The following is a 22,501-nucleotide window of genomic DNA, read 5'->3' as shown; positions in this document are numbered from 1 at the left end:
TGTGGCAGAGACTATTACTGACTGGCTTCCCCACAGCCATTCACAACCTGTTTTCCCTTGTGTCCCTCTAATCCAAAGAAGGCATTTGCTTACCATTTGGTTGGTACAGTCTCTTTTGCTTTTCAGCCTTTGCCTCTTCCCCTTCTTCCTGCCAGAATGTGAAAGAAATACCTGGAGGCATAACAATCATTTGGAACCACGTGTATAAAAACCACAGAACAGACAGAGGAAAGGAGGCGAATACTTGTTAATATCCTAGCACAATTGCACCAGCCCAGCATGCCCCATCTCTGGACCTTTCCTTACAAGAGGAAAATAAACACCTTATTGGTATAATATTGATTGGTTTTTCTGTTGCACAAAGCCAGAATGACAAATCCACACACGATAAACACCAGAGTGGTGTTATTCCCAGGTTTTTTGTTTGTTTGTTTGCTTGTTTGGAGATGGAGTCTCGCTCTGTCACCCAGGCTGGAGTGCAGTGGCACAATCTCAGCTCACTGCAACCTCTGTCTCCGAAGTTCAAGCAATTCTCCTGTCTCAGCCTCCCGAGTAACTGGGACTAAGGGCGCCCGCCACCACGTCCGGCTAACTTTTGTATTTTTAGTAGAGACGGGGTTCCACCATATTTGATCAGGCTGGTCTCGAACTCCTGACATCAAGTGATCCACCCGCCTTGGCCTCCCAAAGTGCTAGGATTACCTGTGAGCCACTGCGCCTGGCCTGTTCTTCCCAGTGTTAAATGACAGCTAGATTTGCATTCTCCTCTCTTTTTTTTTTTTTTTTTTTTTTTTTTTGAGACGGGGGTCTCACTCTGTCGCCAGACTGGAATGCAGCAGCATTGTCTTGGCTCACTGCAACCTCTGCCTCCCAGGTTCAAGCAATTCTCCTGCCTCAGCCTCCCAAGTAGCTGGGACTACAGACGTATGCTACCATGCCCAGCTAATTTTTTTTGTATTTTAGTAGGGACGGGGTGTCACCATCTTAGTCAGGATGGTCTCAATCTCCTGACCTCGTGATCCGCCCGCCTCAGCCTCCCAAAGTGCTGGGATTACAGGGGTGAGCCACCACACCCGGCCTGATATTTTTCAAAATGCTTTTAATAATTTCTACACTAAAACACAACATGAAACTTTGTTTATTCACTACTTTTCAAAATAATATATATATCTGTGAAAAAAATTACCCATTATTCCAATAAAAATTAACAACAGGAAATTAAGATGACTAAAAAACTTCCTGGTAAATTATATTGTAGAACATATCTTTAACATAAACGTAGAAAAATGTGGATGACAAGATTACATAAAAATTAAATATTCCAAGGAAAACTTGCTGCTGTCTCGTTTTGTTTTGTTTTTGTGACAGGGTCTCAGTCTGTCACCAAAGCTTGAGTGCAGTGGTGTGATCACAGCTCACTGTAGCCTCAACTTTCCCTGGCTCAGGTGCTTCTCCCACCTCAGCCTCCTGAGTAGCTGGGACTACAGGTGCATGTCACCACACTTGGCTAATTTTTGTATTTTTTGTAGAGACAGGGTTCCCCCATGTTGCCCAGGCTAGTACAGAACTCCTGGGCTCAAGCAATCCACAGACCTCAGCCTCCCAAAGTGCTGGGATTACAGGTGGGAGCCACCATGCCCAGCAAAAACTTTCGACTTTTTAATAGGTCAAAAATACTTACCAACTATAAAGTGGGTAAAGACTAGTGAGGCTGGAAGAGGGGTGGTACCTCAACCACAAACTACAGGTCCTAGGAGCTAAGAGATATGTAAATTGTAAGGCTGGTCAGCTCTTTAGCTCAGATATAGGAAAATCATGGAGAAAACAGCTCTAACTACTGTCACGCTGAAGCAGAAACCATTTCAACTGTCAAACTGTGATAAAAAACATTCACAGCCACTGAGGTTGGGATGGGGGCACTTTTTACATATTGTTAGTAGTAGTGGAGAAAACTATATATGAAAAAAATTAGGTTATATATACTAAGAGCCTTAAACAACTAATACCCTTTAACACAGCAAATTAATTGATAAGACACTATTTTAAGGAAGGAATTAGATATAAAGACCAAGATTTAGACACAACAACAGCTATTAGTATTACATATATTATCAAAATACTAGGCAAAACTTAAATGTTCAGCAAGCAGAAAGGACTCAGTAAAGCATTGCATATTCACATAATAAAAGATATAAACATCCACTAAAAATCAAGTTCTTAAAGAAAAATTCGATAATATAGATAAACACTGATCATATCTAAAGTTAGAGAATCTCAAACTCATTCACAGTACCCTTAGTATCTTAGTTTGTTCACAGGACCCTAGGTCAAAGGAAATACCTGATGATTCCAATCATTACATAATTAGGTAAAGTAATTTAGTAAGTACTTACGTCCAAACAACATATAATTATTTAAAAATAAAATACAGGCTGCCAGGCACTGTGGCTCACACTTGTAATCCCAGTACTTTGGGAGGCCGAGGCGGGCGGATCACGAGGTCAAGAGATCGTGACCATCCTGGCCAACATGGTGAAACCCTGTCTGTACTAAAAACACAAAAAATTAGCTGGGCATGGCAATGCGTGCCTGTAGTCCCAGCTACTTGGGAGACTGAGGCAGGAGAATCGCTAGAACCCATGAGGCGGAGGCTGCAGTGCGCCGAGATCGTGCCACTGCACTCCAGCCTGGCGACAGAGTGAGATTCCGTCAAACAAACAAACAAACAAACAAACAAATAAATAAATAAATAAATAAAAATACAGGCTGGGAGTGGTGGCACATGCTTGTAATGCTAGCACTTTGGGAGGCTGAGGTGGCTGGACTGAGCTCGAGAGTTTGAGACCAGTCAACACAACATGGTGTGACCGCCATCTCTACAAAAACTACAAAACTTAGCTGGGCATGGTGGCATGCACCTTCCAGCTACTTGGAAGGCTAAAATCAGAAGACGGCTTCAGCCCAGGAGGCCGAGGTTGCAGTGAGCTGAGACCGTACCACTGCACCCCAGCCTGAGCAATATAGTGAGACCCTGTTTCAAATGAATAAATAAATAAAAATAAAATACACATAAATTGATATTTGCCTCAGCTGTGAGAAAAAATGCACATATATGGCCAGGCATGGTGGCTCACCCCTGTAATCCAGCACCTTTGGAGGCTGAGGTGGAAGAATCACGAGGTCAGGAGTTTGAGACCAGCCTGACCAACATGGTGAAACCCCGCCTCTACTAAAAAATACAAAAATTAGCTGTGTGTGGTGGTGGGTGCCTGTAATCCCAGATACTTGGGAGGCTGAGGCAAGAAATCGTTTGAACCCGGGAGGCAGAGATTGCAGTGAGCTGAGATCAGCCTGGGCAACAGGATAAGACTCCATCTCAAAAAAGATAGATAGACAGACAGACAGACAGACAGATAGATAGAACAATAAATATAAAATAAAATAAAAAATAATTTTAAAATTACAAAAACATTTACAGAAAAAAGTATAAAATCAAAAAGAGGAAGAGGGTTGGGCATGGTGGCTCACGCCTAAAATCCCAGCACTTTGGGAGGTGGAGTCAGGCGGATTACTTGAGCTCCATAGTTCAAGATCAGCCTGGGCTACGTAGCAAAACCGCATCTCTACAAAAAAACACAAAAATCAGCCAGGCGTAGTGGCACATGCTTGTTGTCCTAGCTACTTGGGAGGCTGAGGTGGGAGGATCACCTGAGCCCAGGGAGGTCGAGGCTGCATCACTGCTCTCCAGGCTGAGCAACAGAGTGAGACCGTGTCTCAAAACAAAAAAAAAAGAAGAGTGAAGAAAAAAATAGCCAGGTGCGGTGGCTCACACCTGTAATCCCAGCACTTTGGGAGGCCAAGGCGGACAGATAATTTGAGGTCAGGAGTTCGAGACCAGCCTGGCCAACATGGTGAAATCCCGTCTCTACTAAAAATACAAAAAAAATTAGCCAGGCGTGGTGGCACACACCTGTAATCCCAGCTACTCAGGAGACTGAGGCATGAGAACTGCTTGAACCCAGGAGGCAGAGGCTGCAGTGAGCCAAGATTGTGCCACTGCACTCCACCCAACGCAACAGAGCAAAACTCCATCTCAAAGAAAAAGAAAAAAATACACATAAATTGAAACAAGAAATTGGATTTTTGGCTGGGAGCAGTGGCTCACGCCTATAATCCCACCACTTTGGGAGGCCGAGGCGGGTGGATCACAGGGTCATGAGTTCAAGATAAGCCTCGCCAAGATAATGAAACCCTGTCTCTGCTAAAAATACAAAAATTACCCCGGCGTGGTGGCAGGTGCCTATAATCCCAGGTACTCGGGAGGCCGAGGCAAAAGCATCACTTGAACCTGGGAGGCAGAGGTTGCAGTGAGCCCAGATCGCACCACTGTACTCCAGCCTGGGCGACAAGAGTGAGACTCTGTCTCCAAAAAAAAAAAAAGAAACTTCCCAGAAACAACGAGATATACTAGAAGACATGAAGCAATAGTTTTGAATGTTAAGAAAAAATTTATTCTTAATATTTAAGTATTAATTCAGCCAGACTTATGAGAACAAAATACATTATCAGACATGCAAGAACTCAGAACATCTACACATCCTATATGAAAATGCTACTTAAGGCCGGGCGCGGTGGCTCAAGCCTGTAATCCCAGCACTTTGGGAGGCCGAGACGGGCGGATCACGAGGTCAGGAGATCGAGACCATCCTGGCTAATATGGTGAAACCCCGTCTCTACTAAAAAATACAAAAAACTAGCCGGGCGACGAGGCGGGCGCCTGTAGTCCCAGCTACTCGGGAGGCTGAGACAGGAGAATGGCTTGAACCCGGGAGGCGGAGCTTGCAGTGAGCTGAGAGCCGGCCACTGCAATCCAGCCTGGGCGGCAGAGCAAGACTCCGTCTCAAAAAAAAAAAAAAAAAAAAAAAAAAAAAAAAAAAAAGAAAATGCTACTTAAAAAGACATCCTCAGCTAGGCACAGTGGCTCATGCCTGTAATCCTAGTACTTTGGGAGGCCGAGGCAGGCAGATCACCTGAGCCCAAGAGTTTAAGATCAGCCTGGGCAACATGGCAAAACCCTGTCTCTTCAAAAAAATATGAAAATTAGCCAGGCGTGGTAGTGGGTGCCTTTAAGCCCAGCTACTCAGGGGGCTGAGGTGGGAGGACCACCTGAGCCAGGAGGTCAGGGTGCAGTGAGCCATGATCATGCCACGGCACTCCAAACTGGGTGTTAAGAATAAAACCAAACTGTCTTCAAAAAAAAAAGACATCCTCATCTAAAAACAACCAAAAGCAAGACTCCAAGAAAAACCACACATAGGATATAAAGAAAAACTACTAGCTGAATATGACCCAGAAGACTTGAAGAAAAGGCAGAATAAATTAACATCAACAATTAGATCTTAATACCTGGAACACTGTTTCAAGCTGCACTTTTTTAATACAGTCATCCCTCAGTATGGTGTGGGGAGGAGTATGTGGACCATGTGGTTGGTTTCAGTTCCTTCCAAACCAAAATCCAAGAATGCTCAAGTCCCTGATATAAAACGGCACCATATTTGCATATAACCTATATGTATCCTCTCGTATATTTTAAATCATCCCTATATTACTTATAATACTTAATACAATGTAAATACTTTATAAATAGTTATGCTGGGTTTATTTGCATTATTTTTTATTGTTTGGGAGTTTTTTCTAATTTTTTTTTTTTGGAGTTTTTTCTAATTTTTTTTTTCTCGGCTCACTGCAGCCTCAACCTCCCCAGCTCAAGTGATCTTCCCACCTCAGCCCCCAAGTCAGCTGGGACCACAGGCATGCACCACTATACCCAGCTAGTTTTTTGTTTACTTTTTTGTAGAGACGAAGTCTCACTATATTGCTCAGGCTGGCCTTGAACTCCTGAGCTCAAGCAATCCACCCGCCTAGACCTCCCAAAGTGCTGGAATTACAGGTGTGAGCCACAGCGCCCAATCTTGAATATTTTCAACACACAGTTGATTGAATCTGTGGATGCAGAACCTATAGATAGAGAGGGCTGATGGTACTAAAGATTACATTTCCTTCTCCACGAGTCTCAACATATTAATCTACTCAGCAGTAAATAAATTTTAAAATCATAGTATTTCAATGCTGTTGAATGCTTTAAATGTTCACTTTTTAGAATTAACCCATGGACAAAAGAGCATTGAATACACCAAAATACTATAAACATTATTACTAACATTATACTTTAAAAATTGGGAAGTAGCAACAAAGAGTGGGAAAGATGTGTTACCTCCTTTAACATTCATGTTAGAAAGACACAATCTCTAAAGATTGAACCAGGAAGAATTTGAAACCCTGAACAGACCAATATCAAGTTATGAAATGGAATCAGTAATTAAAAGCCTACCAACCAAAAATAGCCCTGGACCAGATGGATTCACAGTTGAATTCTGCCAGACATACAAAGAAGAGCTGGTACCAATCCTACTGAAACTATTCCAAAAAATCAAGGAGGGAGGATTCCTCCCTAATTTATTCTACAAAATCAGTATAATCCTGATACTAAAATCTGGCAAAGATACAACAAACAGAGAAAAGTACAGGCCAATATCCCTGATGAACGTAGATGCAAAAATCCTCAACAAAATACAAACCAAATCCAGCAGCACATTGAAAAGATAATTCACTATGATCAAGTGGGCTTTATTCCTGGGATGCAAGGATGGTTCAACATATACAAATGAAGAAATGTGATTCACCACATAAACAGAAATAAAAACAAAAACCATATGATCATCTCAGTAAGCACAGAAAAAGCATGTGACAAATCTAACATTCCCTTCATGACAAAAACGCTCAACAAACTAGGCACTGAAGGAACATAGCTCAAAATAATAAGAGCCATCTATGACAAACCCACAGCCAACATCATACTGAAAGAGCCAAAGTTGGATGCATTCCCCCAACAACTGGAACAAGACAAGGATGCCCACTCTCACCACCCCTATTCAATACAGTATTGGAAGCCCTAGCCAGAGCAATCAGGCAAGAGAGAAAAATGAAAGGCATCCAAACAGGAAAAGAGGAAGTCAAATTATTTATTTACTGATAATATGATCCTGTACCTAGAAAACCCTAAAGATTCCTTCAAAAGTCTCCAAGACCTGATAAACGACTTCAGTACAGTTTCACGATAAAATATCAACATATAAAAATCAACCGCATTTCTATACACCAATAACATTCAAGCTGAGAACCAAACCAAGAATGCAATCTTGGCTGGGGGCTAGGGGAGGGAGCTGGCTCACACCTGTAATCAGCAGCACTTTGGGAGGCCAAGGTGGGAGAACTGCTTGAGCCCAGGAGTTCAAGACCAGCCTTGGTAACATAGTGAGACCCTGTCTCCACAAAAAATTTAAAAATTAGCCAGGCTTAGTGGTGTACACCTGTGGTCCCAGCTACTCAAGAGGCTGAGGTGGGGGAATTGCTTAGGCCCAGGAGATTGAGGTGGCACTGAGCCATGATCACGCCACTGCACTCCAGCCTCAGTGACAAAGCGAAACTCTGTCTCAAAAAAATAAAATAAATAAGTTATTTTAAATTTTTTAAAATAAGAAAAAGACAACCCTATTAAAAAGTGGGCGAAGGACATGAATGGATACTTCTCAAAAGAAGACATACAAGTAGCCAAAAAATATGGGAGAAAATGTTCAACATCACTAGTCATCAGAGAAACACAAATTAAAACCACAGTGAGATACCATCTTACACCAGTCAGAATGGCTATTATCAAAAATAAAAAACAAGAGATGCTGGCAAGGTTGAGGAGAAAAGGGAACACTTATATACTGTTGGCAGGAATATAAACTAGTTCAGCCCCTGTGGAAAGCAGTTTGGAGATTCCTCAAAGAACCAAAAATAGAATTACCATTTGACCCAGCAATCCCATTACTAGGTATCTACCCAGAGGTAAAGAAATCATTCTACCAAAAACACACCTGCATTCGTATGTTTATCATAACACTATTCACAACAGCAAAGTCATGGAATCCTCCTTGGTGTCTATCAACAGTTAAAAAGAAAATGTGGTATATATACACCATGAAATACTATGCAGCCATAAAAAAGAATGAAATCACGTCCTTGGCAGCAACATGGGTTGGGCTGGAGGCCATTATCCTAAGTGAAATAAGAAAACAGAAAATTAAATACTGCATGTCCTCACTTATAAGTGTGAGCTAAACAATGGGTACACACAGACATAAAGATGTGAATAACAGACACCAGGGACTCCAAAAGGGGGAAAACAGAAGGGAATGGGTTGAAAAACTACTTACTGGGTACTAAGTTCACTATCTGGGTGATGGGTTCAACAGAAGCCCAAATTCAGCATTATGCAATATACCCATGCAACAACCCTGCACATGTATTACCAAATCTAAAATCTAAAAGAAGAAAAAAATTCACATTGGAAAGATCAGAGATAATATCTAAATTAATAAATAATGAAAAAGAAATTTAAGTTTATAATTTAAAGCCATATAAGTATTTACTAGAGGCCGGGCACGGTGGCTGACACCCGTAATCCCAGTACTTTGGGAGGCTGAGGCAGGCGGATCACAAGGTCAGGAGATCGAGACCATCCTGGCGAACACGGTGAAACCCCGTTTCTACTAAAATTACAAAAACTTAGCCAGGCGTGGTGGTGGGCACCTGTAGTCCCAGCTACCCGGAAGGCTGAGGCAGGAGAATGGTGTGAATCCGGCAGGCGGAGGTTGCAGTGAGCCGAGATCACACCACTGCACTCCAGCCTGGGCAACAGAGGCAGACTTTGTCTCAAAAACTAAAAAGTATTTACTAGAAACAAATTAAAATAGAAGTAATAAATTTGAAGGTTAGGATGAGAAAAGGGAAAACAAAAGGGGTAGTGGGATTTCACAAAATTGCTCAGCCTCTCTGATGGAAACTTAACAAAAACTGCCTAAAGTTGATAAATCAAGAAGCAGAATTTTATGTATATTATTTAAAGTTATAATGGTAAGCAACAGTAAGCAACAGCAAAACTTACACAGAAATGGTTAACACTGGTTACCTCTGAGATGTGACAAGGACAGTCTCCGGCACAGACAGTGAGAAGGAAGGCTTTTACTTTTTTTTTTTAAGACAGAGTCTTGCTCTGTCGCCCAGGATGGAGTGCAGTGGTGCAATTTTGGCTCATTGCAAGCTCCACCTCCCGAGTTTACGCCATTCTCCTGCCTCAGCCTCCCGGGTAGCTAGGACTACAGGCGCCCACCACCACGCCTGGCTAATTTTTTGTATTTTTAGTAAAGACAAGGTTTCTACAGGATGGTCTCAATCTCCTGACCTTGTGATCCGCCCACCTCAGCCCCCCAAAGTGCTGGGATTACAGGCGTGAGCCACAGCATCCAGCCTAGGCTTTTACTTTTCATTTTATATACAACTATACTGTTTAAGTTTTTTACCACATGCAACCGTTATTTCATAATTTTAATAGCATAAAATTATTTCCACTTTGATACAAATATACAACAAAGATCAACAGATTGCTAAAAAATCAGTTAATACAATTCTGGTTTTGTAAATAAGACAAGATCAAATTACATAAAATCTTTCAGGAGACAGAAAAGTCCTTTTTTAAATTTGCACCTAAATCCTAAAATAAGAGTTCATCCCCTGTGGAAAGCAGTTTGGAGATTCCTCAAAGAACCAAAAATAGAATGATCATTTGACCCAGCAATTCCATTACTAGGTATCTACCCAGAGGAAAATAAATCATTCTACCAAAAAGATACCTGCACTCGTATATTTATCGTAACACTAAAATAATAGGATTTACTCAGTGTTTAAGTCATTCTTAAAATGCAATTACAATAACTAAATTGAGGCTGGGTGCAGTGGCTTACACCTGTAATTCCAGCACTTTGGGAGGCCAAAGTGGGTAGATGGCTTGAGCCCAGGAGTTCGAGACCAGCCTGGGCAACATGGAAAAATCCATTGTCTCTACAAGAAATGCAAGAATTAATCAGGCATGGTGGTACATGCCTGTAGTCCCAGCTCTTCAGGAGGCTGAGATGGGAGGATCATTTGAGCACAGGAAGTCAAGGCTACAGTGAGCTGTGACTGCATCACTTTCACTACAGCCTGGGTGACAAGAGCAAGACCCTGTCTCAAGAAAAGAAAGAGAGGAAAGAAAGAAAATACAGAACAAAAAGAAAAGAAAAGAAGAGAAAAAGAGAAAAAGAAAGGGAGAAAGGGAGGGAAAGAGGGAGGGAAGGAGGGAGGGATCTTCCAGAAACCATGGACTTACCTTTCTGTCCAAATTTAAATATCTACAAACATCTGCAAAACACTTTGCCATGAATAGGTTTTGTTCTATAACTACAGAACAAAACAAAGTTAACTGGCCTATTTGGTAAATAAATCCATTCCCCAATCACGTCCAGCTTAGTAACTGAGATCATCCATTACAAACCCTCACTGAAAAAATGTTTTTAAATAGAAAATACACAACAGGTTTAAAGCCTCTATAAGAAGAGTGTATTTTTCCTTTAGCAAGACTTATTATATAGCTCAAGTTAAAGATTTTTTTTTTTTGAGATGGAGTCTTACTCCAGGATGGCATGCAATGGCACAATCTCGGCTCACTGAAACCTCTGCCTCCCGGGTTCAAGTGACTCTCCTGCCTCAGCCTCCTGAGTAGCTGAGACTACAGGTGCGCGCTACCACGCTCGGCTAATTTTTGTATTTTTCAGTAGAGATGGGGTTTCACCATATTGACCAGGCTGGTCTCGAACTCCTGACCTCGTGATCTGCCCACCTCAGCCTCCCAAAGTGCTGGGATAGCAGGCGTAAGCCACCACACCCCGCCAAGTTAAAGATATTTTATAAAGACACTTGTTGCCGGGCGCAGTGGCTCACGCCTGCAATCCCAGCACTTTGGGAGACCAGGCGGGCAGATCACAACGTCAGTAGAACGAGACCATCCTGGCTAACTCGGTGAAACCCCGTCTCTACTAAAAATACAAAAAAAAATTAGCCGAGCGTGGCAGTGTGTGCCTGTAGTCCCAGCTGCTGGGGAGGCTGAGACGAGAATGGCGTGAATCCAGCAGGCGGAGCTTGCAGTGAGCCGAAATTGCGCCAATGCACTCCAGCCTGGGCGACAGAACAAGACTCTGTCACAAAAAAGAAAAAAACAGACACCTGTTATTTGAGGACTTTACAGGTTTTTATTTCTCTGTGATCACTCACTTCTGGATAAGAACTCAAACCCTCAATAAATAACTACTGCTGCACACTTGTATCCTGAATTACATCCTGTCTTCTCTCTTGAGACTCTCTTTTACCCTGTACAGTGCACGTTCAAAACAGCTATTACAGGAAGTGTTGGACTATCAGCTATTTATAAATGGACAAAAATCTTTAAATAGCTTTGTCTGCTACTCTTTTATGGTTCTAGATACTCTCTGGTTTTAAAGAAATTGTCATGCTAGTTATTCATCTTGTCCCTTTGTTTTAGAGTCCAAAAGTAGTACTAATATTAGTCACATTTTAACAAGTTGATCTTTAAAAGAACACATTAGTTTCAAAACATCCAAATATTCTTACTCTAATAGTTTACCACCAAGAAAATTGCAAATTGTAATGTATTGCTGTAAAATCTCCTATATTGTCATCTAACCCTGCACTATAGAATAATTTTTCAAAACAAATAGATGCCCCTCATTATACTTGAAGGGTTGGTTCAGGGACCCCTGTATATACCAAAATCCACACATACTCAGGTCCTGCAGTTGGCCCTGGAGAACCCGCCTATACAAAAAGTTGGCCCTCATATATGCAGGTTTCACAAACCTGCATGTAAGTGGACCCATGCAGTTCAAACTCCTGCTATTCAACGGTCAACGGTACACAACTTATAACACCACATATTAACTTGTCTAGCATATCAAGTTCAAAAATATAAGACACTACATTTTATACACCTTAAAATATAAAAATACTTAATTCATCAACATTGACACAGATTGCATTAAAAACCTTTCCATGGATCTACTCTTCCTATATAAAACACAGAGACACAGAGACTGTTTTAGGAGGCTTTCCCATGCTCCTAAAACAGTAGCCGTAAGAAAGTAGCTTAAACCCAGGAGGCAGAAGTACAGTGAGCCCAGATCGCGCCACTGCCCCCTAGCCTGGATAACAAAGCAAAACTCTGTCTCAAAAAAAGAAAAAGAAAGTAACTTGCGCTTCCTTTAACAAATGATTTATAGCTCATTTTTATGTGTTAATTATCACTGTCAGCCAGGTGCAGTGGCTCTCACACTTGTAATCCCAGCACTTTGGGAGGTCGAGGTGGGCAGATCTCCTGAGGTCAAGAGTTTGAGACCAGCCTGGCCAACATGGTGAAACCCGTCTCCACTGAAAAACACAAAATTAGCCGGGCATGGTGGCACATTCCCTGTAATCCCAGCTACTTGGGAGGCTGAGGCAAGAGAATCGCTTGAACCCAGGAGGCAGAGGTTGCGGTGAGCCAAGATCGTGCCATTGCACTCCAGCCTGGGCAAGAAGAGCAAAACTCCATCTCAAAAAATATATATATATATTATTATTGTCTTAACATTTCACTTCCTTATTCTTAGCCAACACCCCCATCTCCAGTCTTCAAATATTTCTATCTTATACATCACTGTATTAGTGAACCATTCCAAGCCATTACTTCCAAAGGTAAACGGCTTCTAGGAATTTTTTTTTTTTTTGAGACAGAGTCTTGCCCTGTCCCCCAGGCTGGAGTGCAGTGGTGCAATATTAGCAGCTTCCACATCCCAGGTTCAAGCAATTATTGTGCCTTAGCCTCCCAAGTAGCTGGGATTACGATGTCTACTATCACACACGGCTAATTTTTTGTATTTTTAGTAGAGACGGAGTTTTCACTGTTGGCAAGGCTGGCCTTGATCTCGTTACGTCAAGTGATCTGCCCACCTCGGCCTCCCCGAAGTGCTGGGATTACAGGAATGAGCCACCATGCCCAGCCACATTGTATATTTTTATGCATATATACTATTTACAAACTTTTTTTTATAATACCTTTTTTTTTTTTAAGAGAGTCTCATTCTGTTGCCCATACTGAAGTGCAATGGCATCATCATAGCTCACTACAGCCTCAAACTCCTGGGTTCAAGCAATCCTCCCACCTCATCCGGCCACAAAATACTTTTCTGAAAAAGTAGTACAATATCCTTGATTTCATTCATAAATTGATAGTTCAAGTATTGATTTGCTTTATCAAGCTATTTCAGCCTTAATATTTCTCCTATAACTTGAAAGAAGACATAACAGTTTTCCTATTTATCCACACACTGATTTAAACATTTTTATTGAAAGGTCACTTGATGGATCAGAGAATTATTTGCTGCTAAGCCACTCATCCAAAGACTCTAAACCTACACAGTTCAGGGTGATAGCTACTAATTAGTTTCTCAATCACACTAACTACAATCCAGTAATCGATACCTAAGTGTGGCTTGCGGCTAGCATACTGGACAGCACGGATGCAAAACATTTTCAGATCACTGCAGAAAGTTATATTGGACATCACTGCTCTACACCAGGAGTCAGCAAACTAGAGCCTACAGACTAAATTCAGCCAACCACTTATTTGTGTAAAGGTCTACTGGAACACAGCCATCCTTATCGATATTAGATTACGTATCATCTGTGGATGCTTTGGCACTACAATAGAGTTGAGTAATTGCAACAGAGACAGTGTAACCCAAAACGCCCAAAATATTTAGTATCTGCCTCTTTACAGAAAAAGTTTGCTGACCACTACTCTAGATTATCAAATTTCATTGAAAAAGAAAACATTAATTTCCCTTAGGCCTCAAAAAGTTTTTGAAGGCTTGCATTGCAAAAATGACAAACCCGCTAAACCTAAACAGATGACCACTTCATTTACTAAGTGTTAAAGATACTTAATCTTTTACCATAAATCCATAAAACAAAAGATGTCCTAAAATGTAAATACTGATATTTTCTAAGCATCTCTATAAAATAGCTAGTAAAAGCACAGAAGACAGATTACTAGTCTAGCAATTCTAAAAGAGCCGGCCTAAGAGAAAATATTTATTTCTCAAAAATATGCCTATTTTTCTTAGCAATATCTGTTCAAAGAAATGGGCTGGGCACTCATGTCTGTAATCCCAGCACTTTGGGAGGCTGAAGCAAAAGGATCACTGGAGCCCAGGAGTTCGTGACCAGCCTGGGTAACACAGTGAGCACAGTGAGACCTCGTCTCTACAAACCAACAACAAAAATTCACCAGCATGTGCACCTGTGGTCCTAGCTACTCAACAGGCTGAGGCAGGAGGATCACTTGAGCCCAGGAGTTCAAGGCCACAGTCAGCTAGGACTGCATGACTACACTCCAGCCTTGGTGACAGAGTGAGACACTCTCAAGGGAAAAAAATGAAAAAAGAAATTTATCAACTGTTTGGAAAAGCAGTATATTTCTTAGGAAAAAATATACTAGAAATATTTACATCTAACCACCTATTTCATGTAACATTACTGTATTTCAGGCTTTCAAAACAATTACTGAAAACACTGTTTTTTAAGAAAAGTAAATAAACTTGTGTTTTTAAAGGAATTTGGTCTGCTTTTAAGATCAGTGAAGCATCTTTACCAATTAAAGGCATTTTTAATTGAATTTTGCATATTACATGCCCAACTCTACAAGGCACTGGACAGAGAATGATGATCCTTTTGCAGCTAGTAATTTATGAGGCATATTAGTATCACTTACAGTGACTTTACATACGTAAGAACAAACGGGTAGAAACACAGCTGAGGAGTACACCAAGTGATTAAGAGAAGGCTTCAAGGAGGAAAACAATTTGAGTTGGGTATTGAAGTATGAGCAGACAGGTTTGTAAAGGTAAGGCAAAAGGGGGAGGGAAGAATGGCACACCACCACAATTCTAGAGTGAATGTAGAGCAAAGAAAATGAGACATGAAAGGCCTTAAGTACCAAAAGTATGAGTTCAGTGCTTCAGAAGTATATAGCTCAAATGCAACTGGAAAAAAGAAATGGTGGCAGGAATAAAGACTACAGACTTCAGGGTCTCAATGCAAATGTCTTTACATGTCAAACTAAGGAATTAAGATTGGATCTAAGTCTCAATCATGATTCATGCAAGGAGAGGAGAGAAAGAGATGAGATCAGATCTGATAGTATAAGCCATAGTAAACGTTTAGTTTTCCAAAAAGAGATATGATATGATTGATTTTATAGGAAAATGACACTAACAGCAATCTGGATCTTGGACTATAGTGAGAGACCAATCAGCTACTATCCAAATCAGAAATAATGGCCAAAAGTGTTGAGAGTGAGGATGAAGAAAAAAACAGATGAAAAGCAGCAGCATGGCCGGGTGTAATCCCAGCACTATGGGAGGCTGGGATTACACCCGTAATCACACCTGTAATCCCAGCACTTTGGGAGGCTGAGGCAGGTGGATCACCTGAGGTCGGGAGTTCGAGACCAGCCTAACCAACATGTTTCTACTAAAAATACAAAAGTAGCCAGGCGTGGTGGCATATGCCTGTAATCCCAGCTGCTCGGGAGGCTGAGGCAGGAGAATCACTGGAACCCAAGAGGCAGAGGTTGCGGTGAGCTGAGATCGCGCCATTGCACTCCAGCCTGTACAACAAGAGCAAACTCCATCTCAAAAAGAAAGAAAAGCAGCAGCTACATGTAGTAGAATCTACAGTCCTGCACTCCTACTTTGTAAATGTCCTTTATATATGATAATTTCCCTTTTCCCTTTTTTGTGTGTATAGATGCACTTTTGGCATGGAAAAAAGTTTATACGGTTATCAAGTTATCAAGACCGGAGGTAAGATGGCCTTTTGTTGTTTTTCCACCCACGGTATTTGGAAGGAAAATGCAAGAACTCTAAGTTAGATGTGGATTACAGGCTATCTCTGCTGTGACACTATGAGCATGACAGTTAACCTCTCAAAGCTCTACATTTCTCCTTTGGAAAAAATGAAATTGAACTAGATGATCTAAAACTTTGGAAAGTTCTAATCCTCTGATGATACTGACAAATCTTTAATCTTCTGTAAGTATCCAATAAAAATGCAAATACAATAATTTAACTACAAACCAATTGTGAAAAACCCATCAAACACAGGCAAATACTATTGTACCTATTAGCTATATGCATCTACATGTACTTATTGTGAAGAATTTCATGACATACATTATGTAGTCATCAACCTCTCATTTGAAACCCTGACAAAAGAAACTCTGTAAGCTGTGTCAGCCATGCACACCACCACGCCTGGCTAATTTTCGTATTTTTAGAAGAGACAGGGTTTCGTCTTGTTGGCCAGGCTGGTCTCCTGGTCTCAGGTGATCCACCTGCCTCGGCTTCCCAAAATACTGGGATTAAAGGCGTCAGTCATGGCGCCCAGCCAACAAAAGAACTTTTTAACAATATTCCTTTATCGATCAAATTTTTAAATGTTTCTAACTGGAGAAATGCAGTCTTGAAATCTGTAACCATAAATTGTCATGTGTGACTTCTTAATAATGAAGAAAATTTATTTTATGAATTCTTGCTTGTATTAAAAAGTTCAAAAATATTTTGAACTTGTTTCTCTTCAAGAATAACATTTGGCTGGGTGTGGTGGCATGAGCCTGTAATGCCAGCACTTTGGGAAGCCAGGAGTTCAAGACCAACCTGAACAACACAGCAAGACCCTGTCTCTATAAAACGAAAAAAACAAAAAAAGAACGACTTTTAAGCCAGATTTTTTTTTTTTTTTTTTTTAAAGAAAAAGATAGTTGGAGGTCCAGCATGGTGGCTCACCCTTGTAATCCAGCATTTTGGGAGGGTGAGGCAGGAGGATCACTTGATCCCAGGAGTTCAAGACTAGCCTTGCCAACACAGCAAGACCCTGTCTCTACAAAAAATACTGAAAAATATTAAATAAAAAGGAGAGTTGGGTCAAAAGCCAATCTTCTTGCAAAAAGGTGAACAAATAACATTTTTAATTAAAGGTGAAAAACTCAGATGTAAATCCTGCATTTCCAGCTTGTTATAAATTTATGTGATATAATATTGCCTAAAGTCAAACTTCAAGGGAAATAACTTAAGATTTTGCAAACTGTAGTATTAAACTTTTCTAATGATATTTTAAGTTACTTCTTTCAATGTTTCTTTTAAAGACCTGAACAATGTTTTGGTTATATACTACATTATATATACCAGAATCATTTCTCTTTAATGTAACCTATGTGATTTCTGGCTCCCTAAAACAGCATTATGCATTTTCTGAGTTAACCAAAATAAAATCTGGAAAGAGCCAAACTGTAATCTACCATGATCAGAGTGTAAAATCCTTTACTATGCAAATCTGCCTCACAGTTTAAAACAGTTAAAAAAAAGAAAAAATTAACATGAACCCAAAGGACACAGATGTTCTTTCAAATTGCTGGTATCAATGAACATAAAACTAATCCCACTACCAACCCACGAGAGATGTGGGTGTTTACTGTAAAGTTGCAAATCTCAACCAGATATTTCGTCCAGGAAAAAAGCCTTTATTATGGTTTTTCTTATACATAACATAGTGATTTAAACTAACGCTTTCAGACCCTAAGAGACTTTTTTTTTTTTTAGAAAAAAAGAGCATTATATTTTGAAGACAACCAAACTAATCTTACTCTAGTAAAGAAGCTTTATTAATTCTAATTAACAAATTTCACTCAAAAAGGAAGTGTATTCGAATCAAGCACTTTATTAGAGGGGAAAAATATTCAAAAACTATAGAAGCAGGAATTATCTGGTTTTTGTTATAAGCCCATACTATTCAAATACAATTCAGAAGCAGAATTTTTAACTTCTCAAAAGTTCCTTAATAAGAGAAAGCTATTTTAACAACAACAACAACAACAACAAATACATTTTTTAAAACCTAAAGTATATTACAAAGTTAGCATGAGGAGTATGGGAAAAACCCACCTCAGATTTATTAACAGTGTCCAAACAGGAAAACTGGATGTGCTTTCCCCAAATATATCTGATAAAATTCCCACAAGAACACTAGTATAACAGGTAGAGTGGATATTCCAAAACCAAAATATGTTAATTATAGTAACTCACATTCTATGATAAGCATTCAAGGACACCTGGTAATTAAAGGAATTATGAGAAACAACTGAGTACCTTGAGGCCTGTTCAAGTTATTACAAGAGGAAAAAAACTGCAATAATAATAATAATCCTTTACACTTGGATACTACTTTGCAATTTTCACGATACCTTATGACAAAACACTATAGAGTTGTTTGTTTTATGAAATTAGTGCATACGCACACAACCTACTTTGGTCCTAAACTTCATATACCAACCACATCAAATTATAACAGCACGCACAAAGATAAGCGGCACTTCAAATTTTCCTAATGTCATTGTGGCTGATCATCAGTGTATTCAGAAATATTCCGTTACAATCCTCTTCCGTAGAGTTTGACTCTCTTTAAAGTCTATGCTGGACAGGGTATCTTCCTGGGTCCCTAACCTTGGGGGAGGGTAATTCCTGCCAGGAAGCTGGTTCCACCAGTCCTGCTGTAGCTGCTGTCTGACCTCCAGGACCAAGTAAGGATAGGCATTCTCAGTACTTTATCCAGCTCTTCTTATCTTAAGAGGACAATCAGTAAAGGCTTCCCAAGGTGTTCCTACAGTTCTCCCCCAACTCCTAGGAAAACAAAGGTTCAGGCCCAGCTTTGTCACTCTGTATTCCCTTCTTGATAATCTAGGTACTCGATAAGCCCCAGCCCACAGTCATCGGGCAGAGGATGGAGTGGAGGACATAATACCCAAGATAGCCAAGGGGCTGCGAGGTAAAGGGTGGTTAGCAGAGAACTGAGCCAACTCTTAAGCTACCGCTTGTGAAACGCAGCTGGCCCATCAGGTCTCCTTCGAAGGGGTAAGGTACGCAATTCAGAATGTGAGAATGAGAAATCCGGGACGCCGGGCATACGACAGTGATGGGAGTACTGCATAGAGGGGCCAACTGGCCGGCCAGCCCCAGGGGGCGGAGATCGCGGCCGGAGGCGGCGGTGCCCAGCGGGTCAGAGCCGCGGGGCTGGCGAGGACCCCAGGCCGTGTTCGCCCGACGGGCTCCCCGGCGAGGTTTCAAACCGCCGCCCCCGCGAGGCGCTCAGCCGATTGGAAGTTCCACAACGACCGTCACTACACAGGGCCGGAGCGGCAATTCCGCGGCGGAGCTCTGCCTGCCCGCTGCGTTCCCCCAAGAGACCAGACCCCAAAACTCCTCCTCCACCGCGGTCCCAACTCGAGTCCCGCCGCCGTCTGCGAGCACTCGGAGGGCGCCCCTCTGGGACGGGACTGACGCCTCGGACCGGGGTGCGCCGCGGGAGTTCGAGGGGCGCGACGGCGACCGCGCGGGGGAGGCGGGCGGAATGGGCGCCCCTCGGAGTCGGTGTCGGGACGCGACCCCGCGACCCCCTCCGCCTCGCCCCTCGGGCACGGCCCGACTGGGATCCGACCCACCCATCCCGCCAGGTCGCGGGCAGGGCGAGGACCCGAGAGAGCCTACTCCTCCCGCCCCTGCTCTTACCCATCTTTCCGCCTCGCCTTGTAGACGTGCCCGTAGGTGCCGCGTCCCACTTTGCACCCTTCGTACTCAAACAAATCCTCCACCCGCTCCCGCTCCGCCGCCAGCTTCGCCTTGAAATCATAATCCATTGTCTGCTTCCCCCATAGAGGCACGGGACGCGGGGGCCGCCGCCGCTCAGTCCCTCCTCCTCCTCCCCCCGCGACCGCCGCTCCACTTCTCCAACAGACGCCTCTCGGGCGCGCGCGCGCGCGCCGCCCGCCGCTCCGCGGTCCGCCTTCAGCAAGGGACTCCTCGGCGGCCGCAGCAGCCACCTCCTCCACCTCTTCCTCCTCCTCCGCGACGGCGGCGGCGGCTCCCACAGGCACCCCCAGTCCCGCCTCCCCTCTTCATTTCCTTGTTTTGGAACCTGGTGGGCCGCACCGTGGCTTCCTCGAGCTCATTAACGAACTCACCGGCCCGCCCCATGGTCGCGGAGGCTCCTGGGAAATGTAGTCCCGAAGGCCCCAGCGGCCAGGGCGGTTTCGCAGGCCTAAGAAATACAGCTCCCAGGTTACCTCGGGCCGCCACAGCCTCGCCCCCGACAAAGCATGCGCGCCTGCGTACCAGGGCCGCCCCTCCCCCTCAGGTAGCGCGGGGCTCCCGGCTCCTGTGAAGGTGGAAAGCTGGAAGTTCCAGTGTGCTTTCTGCAGTTCTCGGGGAGGCACTGGAAAGAAGTGCCTTACTTTAGTGGGAAGGGGATACTCCACTGTAACTTGCCCCACGCAGAGAGCATGGAAAGCATTAAATCAGCACCTTGCTGAGGGGTTGGCTGCAGTAGCTTGGGAGGCGAGGGCTGGTGAGGACAGTTGTACCGCAGCTTGTTTGTTTTCTAGGGCAACGGGTCCGCCTATTGCCCCGCCCCCCGTTCCGCTGTTCATTGGCGGGGGCTGGAGAATGACGTCCTAGTTGGTGCGTGGGTATCCCCAGGCTTTGGCTTCTTTCCCGCTCTTGATTGGCGATTGGATGTGCTCGGTTCTTTCTGATAGGTTGATCTTTTTTCTTTACGATGCAAAAACCGTAATTCAAAAACTGAACCTTCAGCAGTTTCTTAGTGCCTGCCTTGGCCAGGGAACATGCAACTTCTGGACTCCGGCAGCCAATCATCATTTTCTTGGCGCTCTAGTCAGTTTTCTCTTAGCATATGCGGTTCGCATAACCAGGCTTTGGCCATCTGTTAAGGACAATTAAAAGTGCCTGGAGGAAGCCGCGTTTTAAAACTATCCTTTGGGTTGAATTTTAGAGGATTTTTTACGGTCTATGCATGATGGTGAGGTTCTCCTAGAATATTTAAGAAAGCCCCTTTAGTTAGGGTGGACGTTGATTGATTTCATTGTGTTGGGGCTCAGGACACACTACCCCAAATTATAACTGAAGGAGTCCAGAATATGCCACCCCAAAATATGCCACTCTGGCATATTGATGTCTTTCAGCAAAAATAAATTAAGATCCAGCCAACACAGGAAAATGCTTCACTTATCCCACTATTGCCTAAAATAAAGGTTAAAACTCTCCCTTTGTAAAGAGAAATGTACATTTCTAAAGGAAATTTTTCATAATTAAAGGAATCTGTACCAGAAAGAGAGCTGCTCCTAGTCAACTAGTATGATGAGATACTTTTATCTGCATAAACGTCAACCTTTATTCATCTTACGTTTTCTCCTCTTATCCTCCCTTAACTTGTCTCCACCACCCCTGGAAGCCCCAAGCCCCACTTTTATTTTGAAGAGACTAGCCTTGCTATGTTGCCCAGGTTGGCGTCCAACTCCTGGGCTCAAGGATCCTCCTGCCGCAGACTCTTGAGTAGCTGGGATTACAGGTTCGTGCCACCATGCCGGGTCCCACTTCCTTTCTGAGGCCAGGATGTAATGTAAGTGTCAAATATCTGGCCCTTCTTTGAGTCTCATATTTTGTGGGACTCTTGTGCATACATACGTAATTAAAACTGTTTTTCTCGTGTTAACCTGACTGGTATCAATTTAGTTTATAGACCAGCTGAAGAACCTAGAAAGGTTTCCTCCCCTGTAATGGTGAGCCTAATGTCTCAAATGCTTGGGAATACACACTTAAACGTGATTGGTGCTAGGATAGGACATAACACATTCATTAGGAGGACAAAGAAGAGAAATGTCAGTTCTACCCAAAGTGGTAGATAAGGAAAGTTAATAGTGAACTGCCTGCTAGGTTTTGAAAGAAGCTTCGAAAACTAGAGGGAGGCGGAATTATTTACCTCATTTACTACATTACTCACTCCTGGAAAGCTTCCTCAGCCCTTAAGGGTATCTTCAGGCCAGGTGCAGTGGCTCACGCCTGTAATCCCAGCACTTTAGGAGGCCAAGGCAGATGGATCAGGAGTTCGAGACCAGCCTAGCCAAGATAGTGAAACCCTGTCTCTATTAAAAATGCAAAAATTAGCCAGGTGTGGTGGCATGCGCCTGTAGTCCTGGTTACTCAGGAGGCTGAGGCAGGAGAATCGCTTGAACCCAGGAGGCGAAAGTTGCAGTGAGCTGAGACCACGCCACTGCACTCCAGCCTGGGTGACAGAGCAAGACCCTGTCTCAAAAAAAAAAAGAATGGTATCTTTAATCAAGAAAAATATCAGTTACTCTTGTTGCCATGCACTGTAATAACTGCTGGAGATAGCAGGAAAAAAAAAATTGGTCTTTTTCCGTTGGGAAATTAAACCTACTGAAGAAACAAATATGCAAGCAAATTAAAAATAAACTGTGGTTAAAAGAGCACTGGTAGAATAGGCGGGGTTCTAAGTGAGTCAGGGTAGACTTCATGAAATAGGTAGGTTTGAGGCAAAT

At 42.7% G+C, this 22,501-nt stretch overlaps 1 protein-coding gene across 3 annotated transcripts in view; it reads right to left on the bottom strand.

Moving 5' to 3' along the window:
* Nucleotides 1-20,107, bottom strand: part of CDK19 (cyclin dependent kinase 19) — a 213,432-nt gene extending 193,325 nt beyond the window's left edge. For 2 of the 3 annotated variants that reach the window (XM_010366023.2, XM_010366024.2), the window contains exon 1: nt 19,656-20,107. In XM_010366023.2, the coding sequence (XP_010364325.1) occupies nt 19,656-19,783 (128 nt within the window). In that variant the 5' untranslated portion in view covers nt 19,784-20,107. The remainder of the gene's footprint in view (nt 1-19,655) is intronic. The other variant, XM_030929064.1, reaches the window with a different exon arrangement.
* Between the last annotated feature and the right edge of the window lie 2,394 nt (nt 20,108-22,501).

The sequence above is a fragment of the Rhinopithecus roxellana genome, chromosome 4, assembly GCF_007565055.1.
Source record: "Rhinopithecus roxellana isolate Shanxi Qingling chromosome 4, ASM756505v1, whole genome shotgun sequence".
In the NCBI taxonomy this organism is placed as follows: Eukaryota; Metazoa; Chordata; class Mammalia; order Primates; family Cercopithecidae; genus Rhinopithecus; species Rhinopithecus roxellana.
This window is presented reverse-complemented; position numbering and strand designations above follow the sequence as displayed.